We start from the raw sequence: 18088 nt of genomic DNA on the forward strand, positions 1-18088 counted from the left end.
CTCAATGAATATATCACGTAGAGCCTCCATTATTTTTTTCAACATCGGTAACACTTGTGGACACTTGGAGAAATGTTGTATGTATATATAGCTTTTTCTTCTGGCCATGATTGTGCTGTTTCCATAGAGGTGCATGACTGCAAAACTGCATGGGATTCAGAGGGTTAATCAATCTTTATCTTTTTGTTTTTCATTACGTTTTTGCAATTATCGTCTTTCAACCTTCACTTTTGCCATCTTTTACTCCATCGCTCGTCTTTTTTTTCACCCTCTCACTGTCTGTCTCTACAGGAAGTCACTTTGCTCATTGGAGAGCTGACTGACAGCGACCTCACTATTCATTGATTCTTTAAGTATCCTGGCAGTCTGCCGGGGGCTGTATTCTGTGAAGTTCTCTCTGACACCGGTGGCTCTTTCAGGGCAGGGACAGTGTCTGCAGGCCCTGTGGTTCTCCGGTAGCCCGTTTGACAACCTGGTGGAGTTGCACTCTTCTTTGTGATCGGAATGCCTGCAAGTTCCCTTCTGTGCTGAGCCGTGCGAACACAGACATCCACCGAATGTCGTCCTGCACAGGGCCACATCCCGACACAGGGACTTGCGGAAGTTGGGCTTGAAGACCAGATAGACAATTGGGTTATAAAGGGTGGAGGACTTGGCAAAGATAGCTGCCAGAGCAAAAGCCATGGGTGGTACTTCTGTTGGGTTACCAAACGCTGCCCACATGGACACAACCGCGTACGGACTCCATGCTGTCAGGAAACCGATGCAGACTGCCACGGAGAGCTGGAGAGAGGACACAAGATACAAAACTGTCAAGTAAACACAAGTTATTTCAGGTCCATACAGTCAACCGGTTCTCACCCGAAAGGCGTCAAATAATTCAGCTTGGTCAATGCTCCTCGCCGTCTGACACCGACAAATGTTTAGCCCCCTCCCGGGCAGATCAACTGACGTAGTATAGAGTGCACTTTTGTCCAGAAAGGGCTGATGGAAGGGGACGTGAATGGGTCAAAGTGACACAGGACTTTGACCCAGGAAACCGCTGCAAAACCAAAAGTACACTTGACATTTTGTCATGCTGGTCGTTAGTCACCTAAGTCGCAAGTCACTTGAGTCATTAGTGAGTCAAGTTAACGTCAACAACGCTCTTTTCCTAAACTGGTTTTGTCAGAGTATATTGACACCCCGTTACTGACACATGCTAAACTGATGCTAGAAGGGAACGTTGAGCGTCACAGTTTGAAGCTTAGCAACACTGACCCACTGATCTGACCCATTGGGGGGAGAATGTGTTGATCCAACGTTCGTAGCAGGATATCCCACAAAATAATTTGGTAATTTATCCACGTAATCATGAACGAGGAAGTATAAGAACAACAAACGGCCATCTTTTAGCCAGGAGACCGCTGTTTGTTCTCCGTGTGAAACGAGAAGTCAACGCTGATTTATTTGTCACGTAACTTGCGTACTTCAGCAACTTAACTTCCGTAGTTATTTTAACCAAAACAACGATACTTTTCCGAAAACCTGACTAAGTATTTCATCATCTTTTATTAAACCTAACTGAGTTGTTTCCTTTGAAGAAGAAAGTTTATTTAAAAAAGACCGGATGCATGTAACAAGCTGAAATTGACACGTGTTGCTTGATTTTTGTAGGAAAACCATGAAAAATGCAGAGTAACTTTTCATTTCTAGATGTCATGTGAATCGTTGTACGAGGATGTTATTGGTGTTGATGTGTTGGACGCTGAACCTCAGTATTTACCTTAATGATGAGCGTGTGTGCGTTGGTGGTCTTGTTCTGCGGGGACATGTGCTGCTGCACATTCTGTTGGGAGCCCCGGACGGTCAGCAGGATGAACGTGTAGGACAAGAAGATGACGGTGCAGGGCATGATGTAGCAGAAGAAGAAGAGGCAGACGATGTAGCTCATGGCTGCAGAGTCCCGGCTCGGGGCTTCCCAGTTGATGCAGCACGCCGTGCCGTACGGCTCGGCGCCGTACTCCCCCCAGCCCGACAGGGGACCCACTGCAAAAACTCCAGCGTAGCACCAGACCCCGGCCACCAGCAGGCAGGCGTGGCAGAAGGAGAACTTGTTACCTGAGGAAGAACAAAGCAGGGTAGAGACAGAGGCAGAGGAGGGAGAGTTTTGGGGGAGTGATTACTGACAGATGAGGACATAGAGGAAGGACACAAAAACAACGGCATAGCAACAATATGCTTCCTGAAGCATATTAAGTCTGGTTACCTGATGCTGATAACAGGCAACAAGGGAGGAGGAGGAGGAGGAGGAGGAGGAGGAGGAGGATACTGTACAATAAGCGATGAACAACTTGATAGGACATTTCCCCAGGGTGGATAGGTATGTTTGACAGGAAGAATGAAAATGAAAGGAAATGTGTTGATTATAATCATTAGAAGTTGTCACGCATCTGAAACCTTTATAGAAAATGTGGAATCAGACATCAGTTCAGTATCTTCAGTTCATTCAAGAACTTACTTACATTACATTTACATTACAGTCATTTAGCAGACGCTTTTATCCAAAGCGACTTACAATTCAGAGTCTATCACATTTCTAGACCGTAGGCACAACTACGGGAGCAATTTTGGGGTTAAGTGTCTTGCTCAAGGACACATCGACATGCGACTAGCAGAGCCGGAGTTCGAACCGCCGACCCTCTGATTGAAAGACGGCCCTGCTATCCACTTAGCCACAGTCGCCCCTCATACTTCATAATTATAATATTTTTAATATAATAATATATTATTTACCATGTAGTTAAGTATTAATAACGTTTTATCTATCTGTGGTTGAAATAATTCCAGTCACATCAATTTAAAAAACGTGTGAGGAGAAGACAGCAGTGTGCCTTTTCTTCTCTCATTACATCCTGACAGCAATCAATGCTCTGACAGAAACAGAAGAAAACTAATAAGGACTGTAATAAGCCCGTCCAATCATTTCATCCGGCCCGAATGTAATGGGGCGACTGTGAAAGAGCGGGTTGTCCTTTCAATCAGCGGATCGGCGGTTCGATCCCCCGTCTCCTCTACTCCATGTCGTTGTATCCTTGGGCAAGATGATGATTGAGTGGTTAGAAGACTAGAAAGGCGCCGTACAATTACTGGTCCATTTAGCATTTCATAATTGGATTGCCATCTGCCTGCGCGCCTGCACTTATTCTGCCGTTCACTCTTTGCTCATCTGCAATCTTAACAGCTCTGAGAACTAACAATGGCCACGTTTGTGGATGACGTTCATAATGATCATTAGTTTGGGGGGGGGGGGGGGCTTCGGAGGGAGGTGGGTAAAGTCTGGCGTGCGCTTGCTGGATTACTAACTTACTCGCCACTCAAGTTATTTTTTCAGTAAATACTTTTGTCCTCTTATTCAAGTAGTCATTTTTCACAAGTACTTTTACTTGAGTACACTTTTTGGCCTCACCCACCTCTTTGTTTTGTACTTGAGGCCATTATTTCAGCACCTCGTGTAATGTCTGTACGGTATTTCTGTGATCAGGGTTTGCATTGTATTCGTATCAATACATAACTTATAGTATTATAGCAGCAGGATTAGTGGCGGAGCACTTGCTTGTCAATAGACTGTGTGAATTCGGGGATCCATGGCAAAACACTGAACTGTCGGCTGTAATTGATTTAGACGAGGGCTTCTTCACTGTGGCGGAGAACAAAGGGAGCTTTATCTACGATACCACACAGCGTCTTCAGCTGCATGTCAGCCCCTCTTAGCCTTCAAGACGAGGGTGAGGGCTGGTGATTACGCCCCCTGGCACTCACTGCACTGTGTGATGCTGTGGAAGGGGGGCTGGTTAGCCATTACAGATGTTTTTTATCAGTTGTGAAGCATCCCCTCACTGATCAGACTCTCCAGCTATCAGAGCGTGGCACATGAGGGATTCAACCTGAGCTCCTTTTTTTTGTCACGGCTAGCTGAACTCAATTTCTAACAAAAAGCCTTCAAACATGCGCTCTTACATGTTAAATAGGGATGTTCCAAATATTTTGTCTCCTGGTACCGATTTCAGTACGTGTGATGTATGTGATTATTCCGACTACCGATCCGATACTAGGAGGACGGACCGTTAGACCCAGCGCTGCAGCTGACCACCGGCCAGCTGTTTGGCTCATTTCTTTTAACCAGTGTAGCATTAAAGCATGGCGGAATTAGCTAGCTAGCTACCTAGCCAGTTGTTCACTACTTCGCTAGAGAGCTTGCTAATTGATTTAGTTTTATATATATAGTACAAATGAGAAATAATAGCATAACAAAAACAACCGTTAAGAGTACCGTTAAAGTACCGGATTGATAAGCAGTATTTGTTGTAGTACCTTTAAAATACCCTTCCCCAATTGTGAGATCTGTTAGCTTTGTCTGTGATTGAGATCTGGTCCATTGTTGCCTGAAATGGCGAAATGTGTCAATTTTCACAGCCAACAATTTCAATTCACTTTATTTTGTAAAGCCCAAAATCACAAATTACAAATTAGCCTCAGAGGGCTTTACAGTCTTTATGCGACCTCCTCTGACCGCCACTTAACATCAGGACAGACAGCCCAAAATGATTCTGTTGTCAGTTAACTGAAGTCAAGTCAGTAAAATCACTGTAAATAAACCTCCCTCTTCTTTCTCTGCTATACTTCATACCTCCCTTCTGTCTTTAGACCCTCTCATTTTACGAATGAGGATGTGTGTGAGTCACACTCACACTTGTTTGAATGCCTTCGATCCAGCGCTCAGGTCTTCAGCAGTCACCGGTGGCTGTAAATTAAACCTAACGGGACGCATTGGATCCGTGCGCTGTGGTTAGATCACCAAGTGGGGGCTAATTTGCCTGTCACCGAGGGGGTTCATCAATAACAGCAATACCCATGTGAGCTACTCCAGCCGTGGCCAATCACTAATAAAACACAGGAAGGAAGAAGCACTCTCCATCACTCTCACCCCCCCAATGCTCCGTCTCCTCTAAGTGTTTATTTCATCAGTTGCACGTCGGAGCATGTTCGTCAGTGCTTCGCTCAAGGACATTTCAGCAGGAACATAACATTAGGGTTCAACTACAAGCGTGTTAACTATGAGGCCACCCAAGGGATCATTTATCAAATTGGTTTCGGGAAATTTTTCACAAGGGTAGGAATGTTGTTTTTTCAATTCACGTGTTTAGTATCAGCATGTGTAAGTGTGTAGAGAGCACTCTTCGATACACACTTCCTGTGTCTCAGGAGATTTGGTTATTGTCGCCAAATAAATTAGCAGAATTTCTTCCATAAATGCGTTTATTTGGTCTCAATTATAAACTATTTAACATGTGCATTGGGTTTTTATAATAAATACAATAAACCAAGCTGTGCTTTATTCAACCTTTATCTTCTGAAATGGCTGGTTTACCTTTAAGATGATAAAAGGTGATGCAGAAACGGTCAGGAAATGTTCATGTTTGCAGAAAATGAGGTCCTCTCAGAATTTGTAGATTAGGCTCGTTGGAAATTGGGTCGCAATGGTTTGTCATTTTTAAAAAGTAGATTTCCGGGAAAAACCGATTGGGAAACACCGGCATAGAGAAGCATTTTTACCTGCACAGACACACCTGTCCCTAACGCATGCACTAGAACTTAAGACTGCTCATCAGCAAGGAAGTCAGTCTGGTAGATCTAAAGAGTTCCAGCCTCTGCAGATCTTGTTTTTCTCTTTTCATTCTGTATCTCTAATCTTCAGACACACCACATGGGAACATCCTTAAAAAAAGGCAACGCATTTTATTAAGTTGGAAAGGAAATCTTTGTAGAAATAGTTTGCCGTCTCATCAGTTCTATGAAGAAGTGTGTGTGGACTCCATGCTCATAATTATCCCAGTAGGATCTCTGTTTACAGTCAGCTTTTTTTAAACATGTCTCCGCTTTTCTACTGCAGCATAGAAACTCTTTCATATTTCAGTGAGTCACAACATTCATCCAATTAAAACAGAGTTTATTGTCATTTGAAAACTGATCCCGTTGCCCATGTTGAAGTTAATGTGATAACCTCTCCATGATAACTCCACACGCGGAAACTAAACCTTGTGTCAGCAACTCATCAATGTTATCATGTGTTTTCATCTCCACCCCCCCAGAAACCCAATCCTGGTGTTACTCTATAACCACAGGTCCTACACCACTTGTTTATTTCCTCATGTTGATGCAGAGCACTCCATGGAACTGGTTATCTTCCTCAATTTTGTCATTTTGGCCGTTTAGCCATTTGGCCTTCAGGTGTAGACATTTTGATGTCACCTTCTGGAGAACGTGATACACAAGCTGCTGCTCTAACATGTGTGCCACCTGCAGGCAGTGAGTTAGTGCTTTTAGTCTTTGTGGTCTATTTGCATGTGTGCACATGTGTGCACAGATGTGATTCACCTTTTGCTGTAAAGATTTTTGCAATTTGGTTTGATCAACAATTTTATTTAGTTCTAGGAACGCTCCTCCATGTTTAGATGGCTGGTCTCCATCCAAATTGAGAAGGCTGCTTACTGCAAACGTGATATATTCCAGCTTCTATAATTCCCATGTCTGTGTTATTGACAGGTGGCAACCTCCGGGTCTGAAAAGTGAAGCCAATGTAGAAGTGTCTTAAAGCTGCATTCTCTCTACTGACCACCAGGGGGCGACTCCTCTGGTTGTATAGAAGTCTATGAGAAAATGACTCTACTTCTCTCTTGATTTATTACCTCAGTAAACATTGTAAACATGAGTTTATGGTCTCAATCTCTAGTTCCAAGTCTTCTTCAATACAGCATGATGTTCATTTAGTACATTATGGTCCATTTAGAGTCAAACAGACCATAAAGCAGGGGATGCTTTAGGGCGGGGCTACACGGTGATTGACAGGTCGCTACCCCGGCGTTGTCCGGTCTGAGAGTTGTCCATATTTTCGTCTTAAAACTTCAACCCTGTGTTTTCACTTCATTAATGTTGATTGGAACATTTTGGTTGCCTAAAAATGCCTTGGTCAGCATTCGGTTGTACTTAGCTCCGCCCTCTTTTGTCACTTCTGTTTGCAAAAAAACAAGATGGAGACAGCCTAAAACCACAGTGACAAAGTCCACTTCTTATATACTTCCTCTGGCTATGGACAACAACATTCAGCACAGGCCCAAATCTAAGTTATCGCTCTATTACATTTAAATATCACAAGCTGCTCCCAAAAATTGACTTCCCGGGCTTCAACTGCAAACTGTCCTCAAACTAGGGTCTTGGATTCCACCGGGAGATTGTAAAGCTTTTAATATCTGATGTTTTTCTTAATTGTTACTGTTTTTAGTTCCTTGTTTTGTGTAGTTGTGTTGTTTCTGCTTTGCTGATTGTGTTCTTGTGAATGTCTCTCGTTCTCAGGTCTTAAACTTAATGAGACCGCCCGACAACATACAGATTAAATAAGAAAACATCAAATGTTGTCGTGTCCTAGTTTTTCACTAGAGTGTATAAGCCAGTTTAGAAACGAGAGGGCAGCAGGTTTTAACAGTGTGTCTGTAAGTTGCGCACATTTCTACAAAGTAATTGTTAATTATTTATGCTCATTTGCATTTGAAAGACTTTTATTTGAAAGACTTGTCGTCTCTCGGGTCGTTACGCGCTGCATTATAGACTGTGTTCCTCTGGGAAACAGACGAGAGGAGCTCTGAAACACAGCCTTGACTTCAGTTGTACCGTTCCTATTAGCAGCGATCGTTGAACCTGCTGGAGTCCGGAATAGACTTCTAATTGTATTCGGAGGCTGCTGGCTGCTGCAACATTGTTTTTCAAACCCCCCGTGAAGGCGGATGTAGACAAATGAAGCCCAAATTGGTTCAAGCTCATTTCGGCCGCAATCCACCGTTTTCAGCCAGAGAACCGTGACCTCAGACTTGGACTTGGTCCTGATTCTTATCTTGACCACTGAACACAACATTCACACGTGAGATCTATTTAATCTCCAGCTGCGTTTTGAAATCTCATCCGTGCTGACAATTTCACATTTCTCAGGCCTCCTCCTACATGCTGCTGTTACTATGAAAGCATGTGGCGGATTCAATTCAAATAACAAATGTAATACCCATGTAATGCGTTAGTTTGCTTCCGGTGGATGAATGAAACCAGCATTCTTGGTCCCACCTTCCGAGCAATATGTTGTAAATCAGAACTGTCAGGAAGTCACATATAAATATAAATACAAATATATGATGAAAAGCAATCCAAACAGTCACTAATGGATGTTGAATAACATCAGAATGTATATGTGATACATATACATTATATATTGTACAGGGTATGAATGTTTGTAGATAACATAAATACACATCTAAAGGAGATGACACGTCCTGCTTATTGTACATTAGATTTCCCTGTTGATCAGTATTAACTTGTGAGCTCTTTGCTGCTGCTGTTTGTCCGTGTTTCACATTTTGATTCATGAGACTGTGTAAGTTTTTTTTTGTAACTTCTGGATTTACATTTTGGGCACTTTTGATTCGTGTTTGTCGTCTTGTGTTGCTTTGATGATATCACAGCACTGGTTGCCAGGCGCCTTTGTTACTGCTAATTAGCAAATATGGCCGACTAATATTCCACCTACAATAATCAAGTTTATTTATTTATTTTTAACCTGACGAGAGAGGATCTAAGGGATCTAAGGGAGCTTTATCAAAGCCATTTACTTCACTGTAAAGTTCGTGACTGTAAAGTTTCCTCCTAATGAGGAACAGAACATGAAACTCATTAATATTAGACAATTCTAGGGCTGTACTGAAGGCTAGGAAGCTTCAAAGCTTCATTCATTGACATTCAAATTGCTGTTCAGTTTTTCTTACCTGGGTATTTCTGCCCGGCTACAGACGAAGATCAGGCTTTGCTGATATTATTGGTGTTGTAGTATTTGTGGAATTAGATTCCAGAGGTGGCTGGATAACTCAATAACTCCAAAGCAAAGTCCAAATTTTAGAGCAAACATTGATGTTATCATTTCCAAAATTCACAAAATATTTTCATCAACAAAATATTTTGCTTCAAACTATATTTGAGGCGTTTTTAGCCTTTGAAAAAGACATTTCACTGCAGAAAACAGCTCGCTTCTCCAATTAGCAGGAATCTGCCATTTAGACAGCAATTCTCTTACAGCGTTTAGAGACGATGAGACGACACAAACCAGGCGCTGTAGATCGTTGACGTAGGGCCCTAACAGTCTATTCGTGGCTATCATGAAACTAAATGTCTCACTTTTACTCTGCTCTTGATGATGAAATTGAAATTCATCAGTAAACACTGACAGTAGCGGATGAAGCCCAAACATGGAGCCTGGATGGTAAGTGGATGGTTTGTGAGTTTTCCAAATGTAAGACCTTGCAGGGGAATACATTACAAGGGGAAGGGAGTACATTAAACGTCTCTTTATTTACATATCCTGCAGTTTAAAGAGGTCTGGAACATTAACATGATTGCAGCGTGGACACTTTTACTCTGTAACAAGCCCTCGAGTTGCTGGCCCTGTGAAATTAATATTTCTCTCTTCGGTTTCAAGGTTTTTAGCCTCAAGGGAGAACGAGAATGAAATTGCTTTTAGTTTGATCAATATGCGTGAAACTGTCTTTTTGTTTATCAGTTAATAATCACCTTTAGTACATTCCTCTGGCTTTAATAGTAGCACATTGTGTGACTGTGGGTTTCCGTAGGATATTAAAGAGCGGCCGTCTTACCGTAGTGCGGGCAGCAGACCTTGAGCCAGCAGACGCTGGAGAGCATGGTGAGGTTGGTCAGACTGCACAGGCCGAACAAAACGCCACAGAAGGCGTAGCCCATACAGGCCGTCCTCGTGAACAGCCACCTGGATGGAGCGAGAGAGAAACACAAGAGAGCATCTGTTGCTGACTGATTTCTCTGCGGAATCCTTTCAGCCAGTAGATGAAACAGGTCTTTGCATCTTTACTACAAAGAGCACCGCCCTTTTCTGTCTGCTTTGATTGATGGTCAGTCAAAACTGTCTTGTTAGGAGAATATTGAATGTAACATTACTGTAAAAGGTACTTGAGGACGGCTGGTCTCAACAACCTTTAACTACAAGGCGGGGGTGCACTTTATGAAGCCTGAGAGGAGAGAAGCAGGGAAACAAAGTCCACAGATCGATGCTTGTAAAGCTCGAAGCAGCTATAATCGATATTTATATAATAACGATGTATTAAACGATACATAAAGTGGTTGCTCATAGTGATGAACCTGAATCTGCAGCTCTCCTCGGCTTTTCGGAGCTTCATAGCGGGTTTCAGCTCACTGTACATCTGGTTCATCTGGTTGACTCTCACAGCTCTCACAGCTCTCAGCTGTTTTCAGTGAGATCGCTCTAAAGCTTTACGCACCAGGCCGGCACATTTAGCAGCTAGCTGGTACATCGGCCCACTCTCACCAAATGGTGTAAGAATGACACCACAATTTGTAAGTTATTTCGTGTGCAAAGTAAACGACTTTATTGCCTTTTGCTTGTCACTTGTACGCCATGTAGTCTGTGCTGACTGCATCGTCAACTTGTGAAAATTTCGTGCTCTAAACAAGTGAGGTAATATAAAATGTGAGAGAGAGAGCTTATGGTGGGTGGAAGAGGAAGTAGACGGGTCAAACAAACACCGGACTTTTAGACCGGTGTGAGGCGTTAACCTGTTACGTTGTTTCCGTGAGGACTTTACTCAGTTAACGTTCTTATTTTAAGCCCGACCATGATGTTTTTCTTAAACCTAGCTAAGTTGTTTTGTTGCCTAAACCTGACACTGACCTTCTCGCTGTGACCGCGTGGCGCTCAATGACCAAAAATGCCCCAAATAGCATAATGACTATTTATACGCCCCACCATAGGATTGGGCTTTGTAAATAGGATTTTGACAAATGAGGCGGACTTCTCATCCTACCGTGTGTAAATTACACCCTTGTGTGTAATTATGTATTTTAGTTCCATATCTTCCTCCTGCTTTCGACGTTTCTGTTTTAATTCTGGTGGAGAAAAACAAAATCCTTTATAAATTAACTTTATCATTTGCTTTGATCAAAACCAGTCAACTTTAGATTGACTAACATTGAGCCTGAGAGGAACCTCCATTTGCATGTCTAATGTAACGATGATGTAAACTAACGCTCAGGTTGTTGAATTCTCCAGAAACAATGTTGACATGTCGTCGTAGTGTCGATGGTCGTCACAACCCTGGTTCTTTAACCGTTCCCTCTCTGTGAGTCTCTCTGCCTTCTTCCTCGTCCCTCGGGAGACTCTGGACTGTGGAGATGACATCGTGACATGACGGCTCAAAGGAGAAAGAGTAATGGACATTTTGAACAGCCACTCACATGTGAGTGAAGGCCGAGGGGATGGCCAGTGGGAACAGGCTGAGGGTCATGCCCAGATCGCTGATGGCCAGGTTGACCACGAAGAACTCCGCCGGCTTCAGGGAGGACTTCTTTCTATAGGCCACGAACAGCAGGATCCCGTTTCCCACCACCGACAGCACACCTAGGACACAGAGTGGCAGGATGTCGTGGGGCTGTTGGATTGTCAACACACATTCAAACGGAGAATGGCCGTAAACTCAAACGCAAATGCAAATCACTTACCAAAGATGGTGTAGATAGCTCCCATGAGGAAGTCATTCTCTTTCGATATTCTGGACTCGAGCAGAAATGTTTCGGAGGCATTTCCCATCTTGACCGAACATCAACAAACAGACAACGGGAGAAAGAGCGGGAGAGGGAAATCACTAAAACTTGTTTTTTTTTAATTCAGGCAATTTTGAAAAAACAATAAATCAAGCAAAACCTTGTTCTCTATTTGAAGCGATTCCTCAGACGTCAGACCACAGCTACTGTTACGATGTAATAATAAACACGGCTTCGCTTCATTAGCTCTGCCGGGCGTCAGCGCGGCGGGGATCATGTGTTTGGTTGTGTGCGTGCGTGTATGCGTGTACATGTGTGTCTGTCTGTCCACAGCTAATCCCGCATACTGCTGGACCCATCAGCTGGATGTCTTCTATGACTGTCTGCTAAACGGCCTCTCCTGCTCGTTGTTTATTGAAACAAACATGTTTTATTGACTGCTTTGTGCTCAGTAGCTCAGTGCGTAGTGTGTGTGTGTGTGTGTTGGCGTTGGTGATCGGCAGCAAAGGGAAAATTGAAGTTGTCTAGTGGCAGTAAATGTACAGTTTACACGTGAAAAAACACTACAGCTCCTCAACACCCAAGACGTTTCCGCTTCTTGCTTCCCAGCTGCTGGGCAAAGGAGGGAGAGTCTGTCGGATTACAAACCAGAGCAGAGTCCAGAGGCCGCACGCTCGGCTCTGCCTAGGTGGCAAAACTTAGATAAGAAAATAAAAATAGACCTGCAGCGTAAATAAACACTTCTGGTGGCGGTTTACGCCGATGAGCCGCAGCTGCACAGGTTGCGTGGATGAAAATGAGAGCGTTCTGAAAAACGTCTAAATCTAAACTTAAAAGAAGCGGTTGTTGCAGACAACATGATGGATGTTTACAATGTCTCCACCGCCTTCTCTTTTTATAATTTGGAAGCTGCACAGTCTTATCACACACAGCATGTCCTGCTGCAGTCATTGTGAATGAGGCAAGTCGCTGAGGTATTCTTCTCTAAAGGGAACTTTATTATGGGTGGAGATAACGTGAAAATGTATTCATAGCCTTTCTGTTTGCTCAGTGGCTTAACCAAAGAGAAGAGACGCTGAATCACCCGGGGTTAAGAGTGGAGCTGCTTGTGGTTAAATCCGTATTACCATAAATGCAGCAGATTATCTTCAAAGAGAAACAGAGGTGAGGGAATTATTATTGTAATGCTTCTCCACATGGACATTCTATCAGAATTGAATGCGGGGGCTGTGCATGTAGATACAACCCTGCACAGGTTGGTGTGCAAAAGTACTTTTAGTTGTGAGTACAAGTACTCGTGTACGTGTGTGTTTACAGGTTGGGTGTAAAAGTGTCCCAGAGAGTGTTTTGTCATGTGAAGTTTCAATATTTTTAGCCTTTTCCCCTTTTTCAAAGGTTCCCACAGATGTTCAGGGGGGTCGAGGTCTTGTGACTGTGGAGAGGACAGATGGTGTGATGCATTGTGGGGCCGCGAGGGGAGCTTAAAACGGATGAGTACACAGATAAGGTCCACAGACGCCTGAAGGTTACACATGTAACACTAAATACAAGGACTGCGCTGAGTACACAAGTACAAGTAGCATAAGAGACATTCTTTGCAAGAAGAACATAAATACACCTGTTTACTACTGAATTCAATTGCAGAAACACTTTCTAACTGTATTGAATAATTGAAAATGCATATATATACATAAGAAGAAGCCAACTGGGATTATGGTGAGGGTGCTGGGAGGTAAACATGTAGTTCAATGGTGGGACCCGGTGATGGAAGAAGTACAGTATTCACATCATTTGCTTAAGTAAAAGCAGCAATACCATGCTAAAAATACTGTCCGACAATAAAACATTAGCAGTAAAAGTACAGACGAGCTGTCAGTAAAATGTACTGAACGAATCAAAAGTAAAAGAAGTTTATATCATTGAATCAATACAGTGATGCTTTAACATGTAAGCAACACTTTAAGTTGATATACTTATACTGTTATGATTATAATAATATTCATAATATCAAATTATGTAAACTGGACGTGTACGTGTGATACATATTTCAAGATTGAACATTGCACAAACTACAGCCTCGCACTCGGAGCCGGTCGTCCTCGGGCTGGTCTCTGTTAGTCCGGCCTATAGTTAGTTTTATTAGCGTCTGCTTCCTGTCCACACCTTCATAATGCTCTCGTGACTCTCGTGTAGGCACTTATGGAAGCAACAGACATCATAAAGCAAACGTATGCTGCACTTCCAATGTTCCCGATGAATGAATAAATAAAGAGTGGGATGCTTTAATCTTCTGCTTCCTTTTCTCCTCTCACTTAACCTTCAGTGTGTCAGAAGGGATATCTCTGTATTCTAAAAGGAAAAGACGTTGGCTGTAGTTTGTTGATAAACGACGGAGGACATGAGCTTCTTGGTTTTGCAGTTTTAGACTTGATTTTGCAGCATTCAGTTTGGAGCAACTGGAGCGTAGTCTGAATTTACTGAACTGTACACGCCTTCATGACTCTAAACCTTTTGTTTAGACTTCACATCACGGCTGGACTATCGGCACGTCTTTTCTAAACCTCTCCTCTACAACCGTGAGCAGCCCAGCAGCAGCCATCGCCAATCAAATTCATCTTATGTGGTAAATACTTCATGCAGATGTTGCTGTAGGTTTTCCTGGATCTACAACAGCATCTTTATATCTTTCCATACATACGCGATGACTGACGGGGACTGTATTCCATACTGAGACATCGTTCTTGTTATTACATATGTTTTGCCTTCCCGTGACACGTGAGCTTCATCCAGCGTACCTTTGCTTTGCTTTGTTTGATTCTCCAAACGTATCACCGGCTACTCATGGAACCATTTAAAACTTAGAGACTTTAAATTGCACGGTGGTAAATTGTGAAAACAAGAGCAAGAGAGTGTTTTCGTCGTATTACTCTTTCACAGTGTGTTCTCACTTCATGAAAGTTAATTGTAACCTTTTAATCACTTAAAAATGTTCGGTCGTACCACCTCGGACTGCGACGGCCAAAAAGCAAGATGGCGACGGCCAAAATGCTGAAGACAAGGCTTCTTGTCTTCAGTGACTACACCCACTTCTTAAAGACAGTTTGTGGGCAAGACTGGATTAACAGTCTGTCTGAGAGGATGAAGTCAAGAGAGAGAGGCAGAGGAGGCCCCCCCCCCCCCCCCCCCCCCCCATCAGTCTGAGAGGGGGGGGGGGGGGGTCATAAAGGGACTGTCAGCCTGTAGCTGAATGATGGAATTGAGGGCTAATAATTGTAGAGGATGTCTGTGACAATTTAAGCCTCGCTGTCATACCAATGAAATTTACAGTCTACACACACAAAAACACACACACACACACAGATATTGAGGAGAGCGAAGGAGACGGAGACTGTTGTAAAAGAGAATGGTGGGCTGGAACAAATTAGGGAGGACGAGTGAAGGACGAGGGAAATCCTATAACGGAAGCTGTTGGAAAGACGGGATTGAAAGCAGAATGATGGAGATTACTCATGAATCAGATGAACAATGTCAGATTGTCAGTGATGCTGGAAACATCCACCCTGCACACACTTATCATTGGATACACTTGTGAAATGCAAAGTAATAGAGAGAGCGGGATACAACTGAGAGGATGTTTTCTTCTTAGTATTTTATATATTTACGTTATATATATATATATACATACATACTTATCCACAGAAAGATGTGTTTCCCTGAAAGATTCCAACTCGACACCAACCTCAGCGTCTGACTGATCTTCTATTCCAACAAAAAGCAGCAGCCTCCTTATTTTCCTCCTCCTCAGTGTTTACGGAGCATTTATCAAGTGACGGAGAGCAGCAGTTACATTCTGGGGTTAAGTGTCTTGCTCAAGGACACATCGACATGCGACTAGTGGAGCCGGGGATCGAACCGCCGATCCTCTGATTGAAGGACGGCCCTGCTCTCCACTTAGCCACAGTCGCCCAGAACTTCAGAAGTCTCCAGTATGCAGTGAGTCGGCACACAGTAGGTGTTAAGTTACAGGATAATTAATGGCAGGTGAGCGAGCATTGTTTAGTGGAGGGCAAACCCTTAATCTCTGAGTTTGGTTTATTCTGTGTTGAGTATAATCTCTAGTGAACAGAAGTCATCTTCACCCTCTGAACCCTGGAGCAGTTTTGTGGCGTTTCTCTGCTGCTGTCACATTCACTCTCTGTGGCCTTTGGATTTCACTGTAGAAGTCCTGCTTCTCCATGGAAACAGAACAATCATGAATAGTAGCAGAGAGAACTCAAAAATGTCTTTTGTGCAGAAAAACACAGTTATAATGACATAAATCATTAAAAACACGAGAGGAAAAACGCAAGTGGAATCTCTTTGATCATTTATTTTACAGAGCTTTGAAAGAAAATGTAATCTCTATATCCAACGTTGTTCCAAGTGTCACACATGTTGGTACAAAAGGAGGCTTTATGTGCCATGTACATTTAACTTTTTACATGTTTACAGCCTCTCCTCTCTGCTCTGTGTTCAGCAGCATGAAGTTCAGTCAAAGTTTCACAGAATTCTTGTCACGTTGGTCTCAGCCAAGTCCATCACGGCTTCCTGTAGCTGCACTGAGGAGCTCAGAATTTAATGTTTTTTATCACAATTTTAAGCTTCGTTTTGGTTACTTATTTTTCTTTGCACATGATGTGTTCAAAGACCTTCGGAAAGATGAATATCTGATGATAATGAGGTTTTTTTCCAGCTTCCGGCTGTGATAAACGGTGTAGTTTTGGCAATTGTTTAAAGAAAACATGCTTTTCAAACCAGTGCAGGTTATGTGAAGATGTTCAGGTTGCTTAAGAAATAAAGAAAAATGTGTTTTCACTCACTTTTCGGCGGAACATGGCAGAGAACAAAACCCAGACAGCAAAGACATTTTGAAATCTTAAAATCAAATCTACGTGTGACAGGAAAGGATTGGTGTAATACAATCACGGCTGTGGGATTTAGATCCAGCAGAGCAGCTGCTTATTGAAAAGAATGAGTGCAGCTGTGTTGAAATATAGACGTGGATTCATTTCTCAAGATCAAATCAACAAAAAGAAAAATAGAAAAGAAATTCGAGCTCACGATCCTCAACTGGAAAAAACATGGCTGCAAAACTCAGACACTTCAATGTAGAAGAACTTCCAGTGTTTACTGTGAGCCGGGCGCTTAGTGAGCCATTAGGAGTCGGGTTAGACTCGTGAATAATGAGTCAAAGCATCGGTGACCGAAACTGTGCAAGAACTAAAGTAATCCAGCCCTCTGGATGCACACGTTACCTCCCAATCCACCCGACCCACAGGTGTGACTGAGCCGGTTATCCTTTGCTGTTTAATAAGCAGGCTGCACACTGTGACGGTGAAGACCACAATTATTATTTTTCCCACAGTGCTAGAAAGACAAATGAGCAAAAAAAAAGAAGGGATTAATCTTCAAGAGCCGAGATGATGCAGTTTGAGCCAATCGTGATAAAAAAGCATGATTATGTAAACAGGACGTGAGTGATTGTGTTGTTTCCCCCAAATATTACTGATGAGAGACTGACAGGAGACCAGGAATCTCTCTCTCTCTCTGTGTGTCTCTGTTTCCATCTGTCTCTCTGTCTCTGTTTCTCTCTCTCTCTCCGTCTCTCTGTCTCCATCTGTCTCTCTGTTTATCCCTCTCTCTCTGTCTCTGTTTCTCTCTCTCTGTCTCTGTTTCTCTCTCTCTGTCTCTCTGTCTCTCTGTGTCTCTCGCTCTGTTTCTCTCTCTCTCTCTCTCTGTCTCTCTGTGTCTCTCGCTCTGTTTCTCTCTCTCTCTCTCTGTCTCTCTGTTTATCCCTCTCTCTCTCTCTCTCTCTTTCTCTCTCTTTCTCTCTCTTTCTCCATCTCTCTCTCTGTTTCTCTCTCTCTCTCTCTCTCTCTGTCACTCTCTCTCTCTGTCTCCATCTCTCTCTGTTTCTCTCTCTCTGTCACTCTCTCATCCTTTTTTAAATCAATCTTGTGTCTCTTAGCCTTCTACAAATCAAAACTCATCCCCAATCCTTAACTCTGCGAATCACTGGAACAAAACAAAACAAAAGCACAGCTAGTTTCTTCAGCAGTTATATTTGCTGAATTTTAGGCATGGTCTGCATCAGCAATAACACATGTCCGTTTTAGATGATGGAGTGGAACATGAACCTCCATTACGACTCGCTCCCTTCATTCCTCATTGGCGACCCTCCTGTCACTTCCTACGAGTTGCGACTCGGTGACCGAGGGAAGGAAAGCAGCGGTAGTGAAAATGCTTTTAGGTCCACCCCATCTCCCCTCTTAGCTTCCACCGTCTCACGTCCTCATGTTTCATCCTCATGACCTCCCTCAGGGTATTCCTTCATCCAGCCCCGCCCCATTTTAATCTTGTTTCTGCTGGAAAGTCTTTTCTCTGT

The 18088-nt window shown here is 43.1% G+C and overlaps 1 protein-coding gene across 1 annotated transcript; it reads right to left on the bottom strand.

Annotated features, from left to right (window-relative positions):
- Positions 1 to 285: 285 nt before the first annotated feature.
- Positions 286 to 11710, bottom strand: opn7b (opsin 7, group member b). The gene is made up of 5 exons (XM_076092380.1): positions 11623 to 11710; positions 11359 to 11521; positions 9729 to 9856; positions 1766 to 2100; positions 286 to 783 (listed from the first exon to the last, which is right to left on the bottom strand). The coding sequence occupies exons 1-5, from the start codon at positions 11708 to 11710 to the stop codon at positions 286 to 288; spliced, it is 1212 nt and encodes a 403-aa protein (XP_075948495.1).
- Between the last annotated feature and the right edge of the window lie 6378 nt (positions 11711 to 18088).

This window comes from Anarhichas minor, unplaced genomic scaffold (assembly GCF_050575085.1).
Source record: "Anarhichas minor isolate MPS153535 unplaced genomic scaffold, ASM5057508v1 ptg000003l, whole genome shotgun sequence".
Taxonomy (NCBI): domain Eukaryota; kingdom Metazoa; phylum Chordata; class Actinopteri; order Perciformes; family Anarhichadidae; genus Anarhichas; species Anarhichas minor.

Coding starts and splice junctions, on each gene's coding strand:
- opn7b (XM_076092380.1), bottom strand. CDS start 11,710: ATGGGAAATGCCTCCGAAACATTTCTGCTCGAGTCCAGAATATCGAAA. Junction 11,522..11,622: donor AGCTATCTACACCATCTTTG/GTAAGTGATTTG, acceptor TCTGTGTCCTAG/GTGTGCTGTCGGTGGTGGGA. Junction 784..1,765: donor CACACACGCTCATCATTAAG/GTAAATACTGAG, acceptor TCCTCTCTCCAG/CTCTCCGTGGCAGTCTGCAT.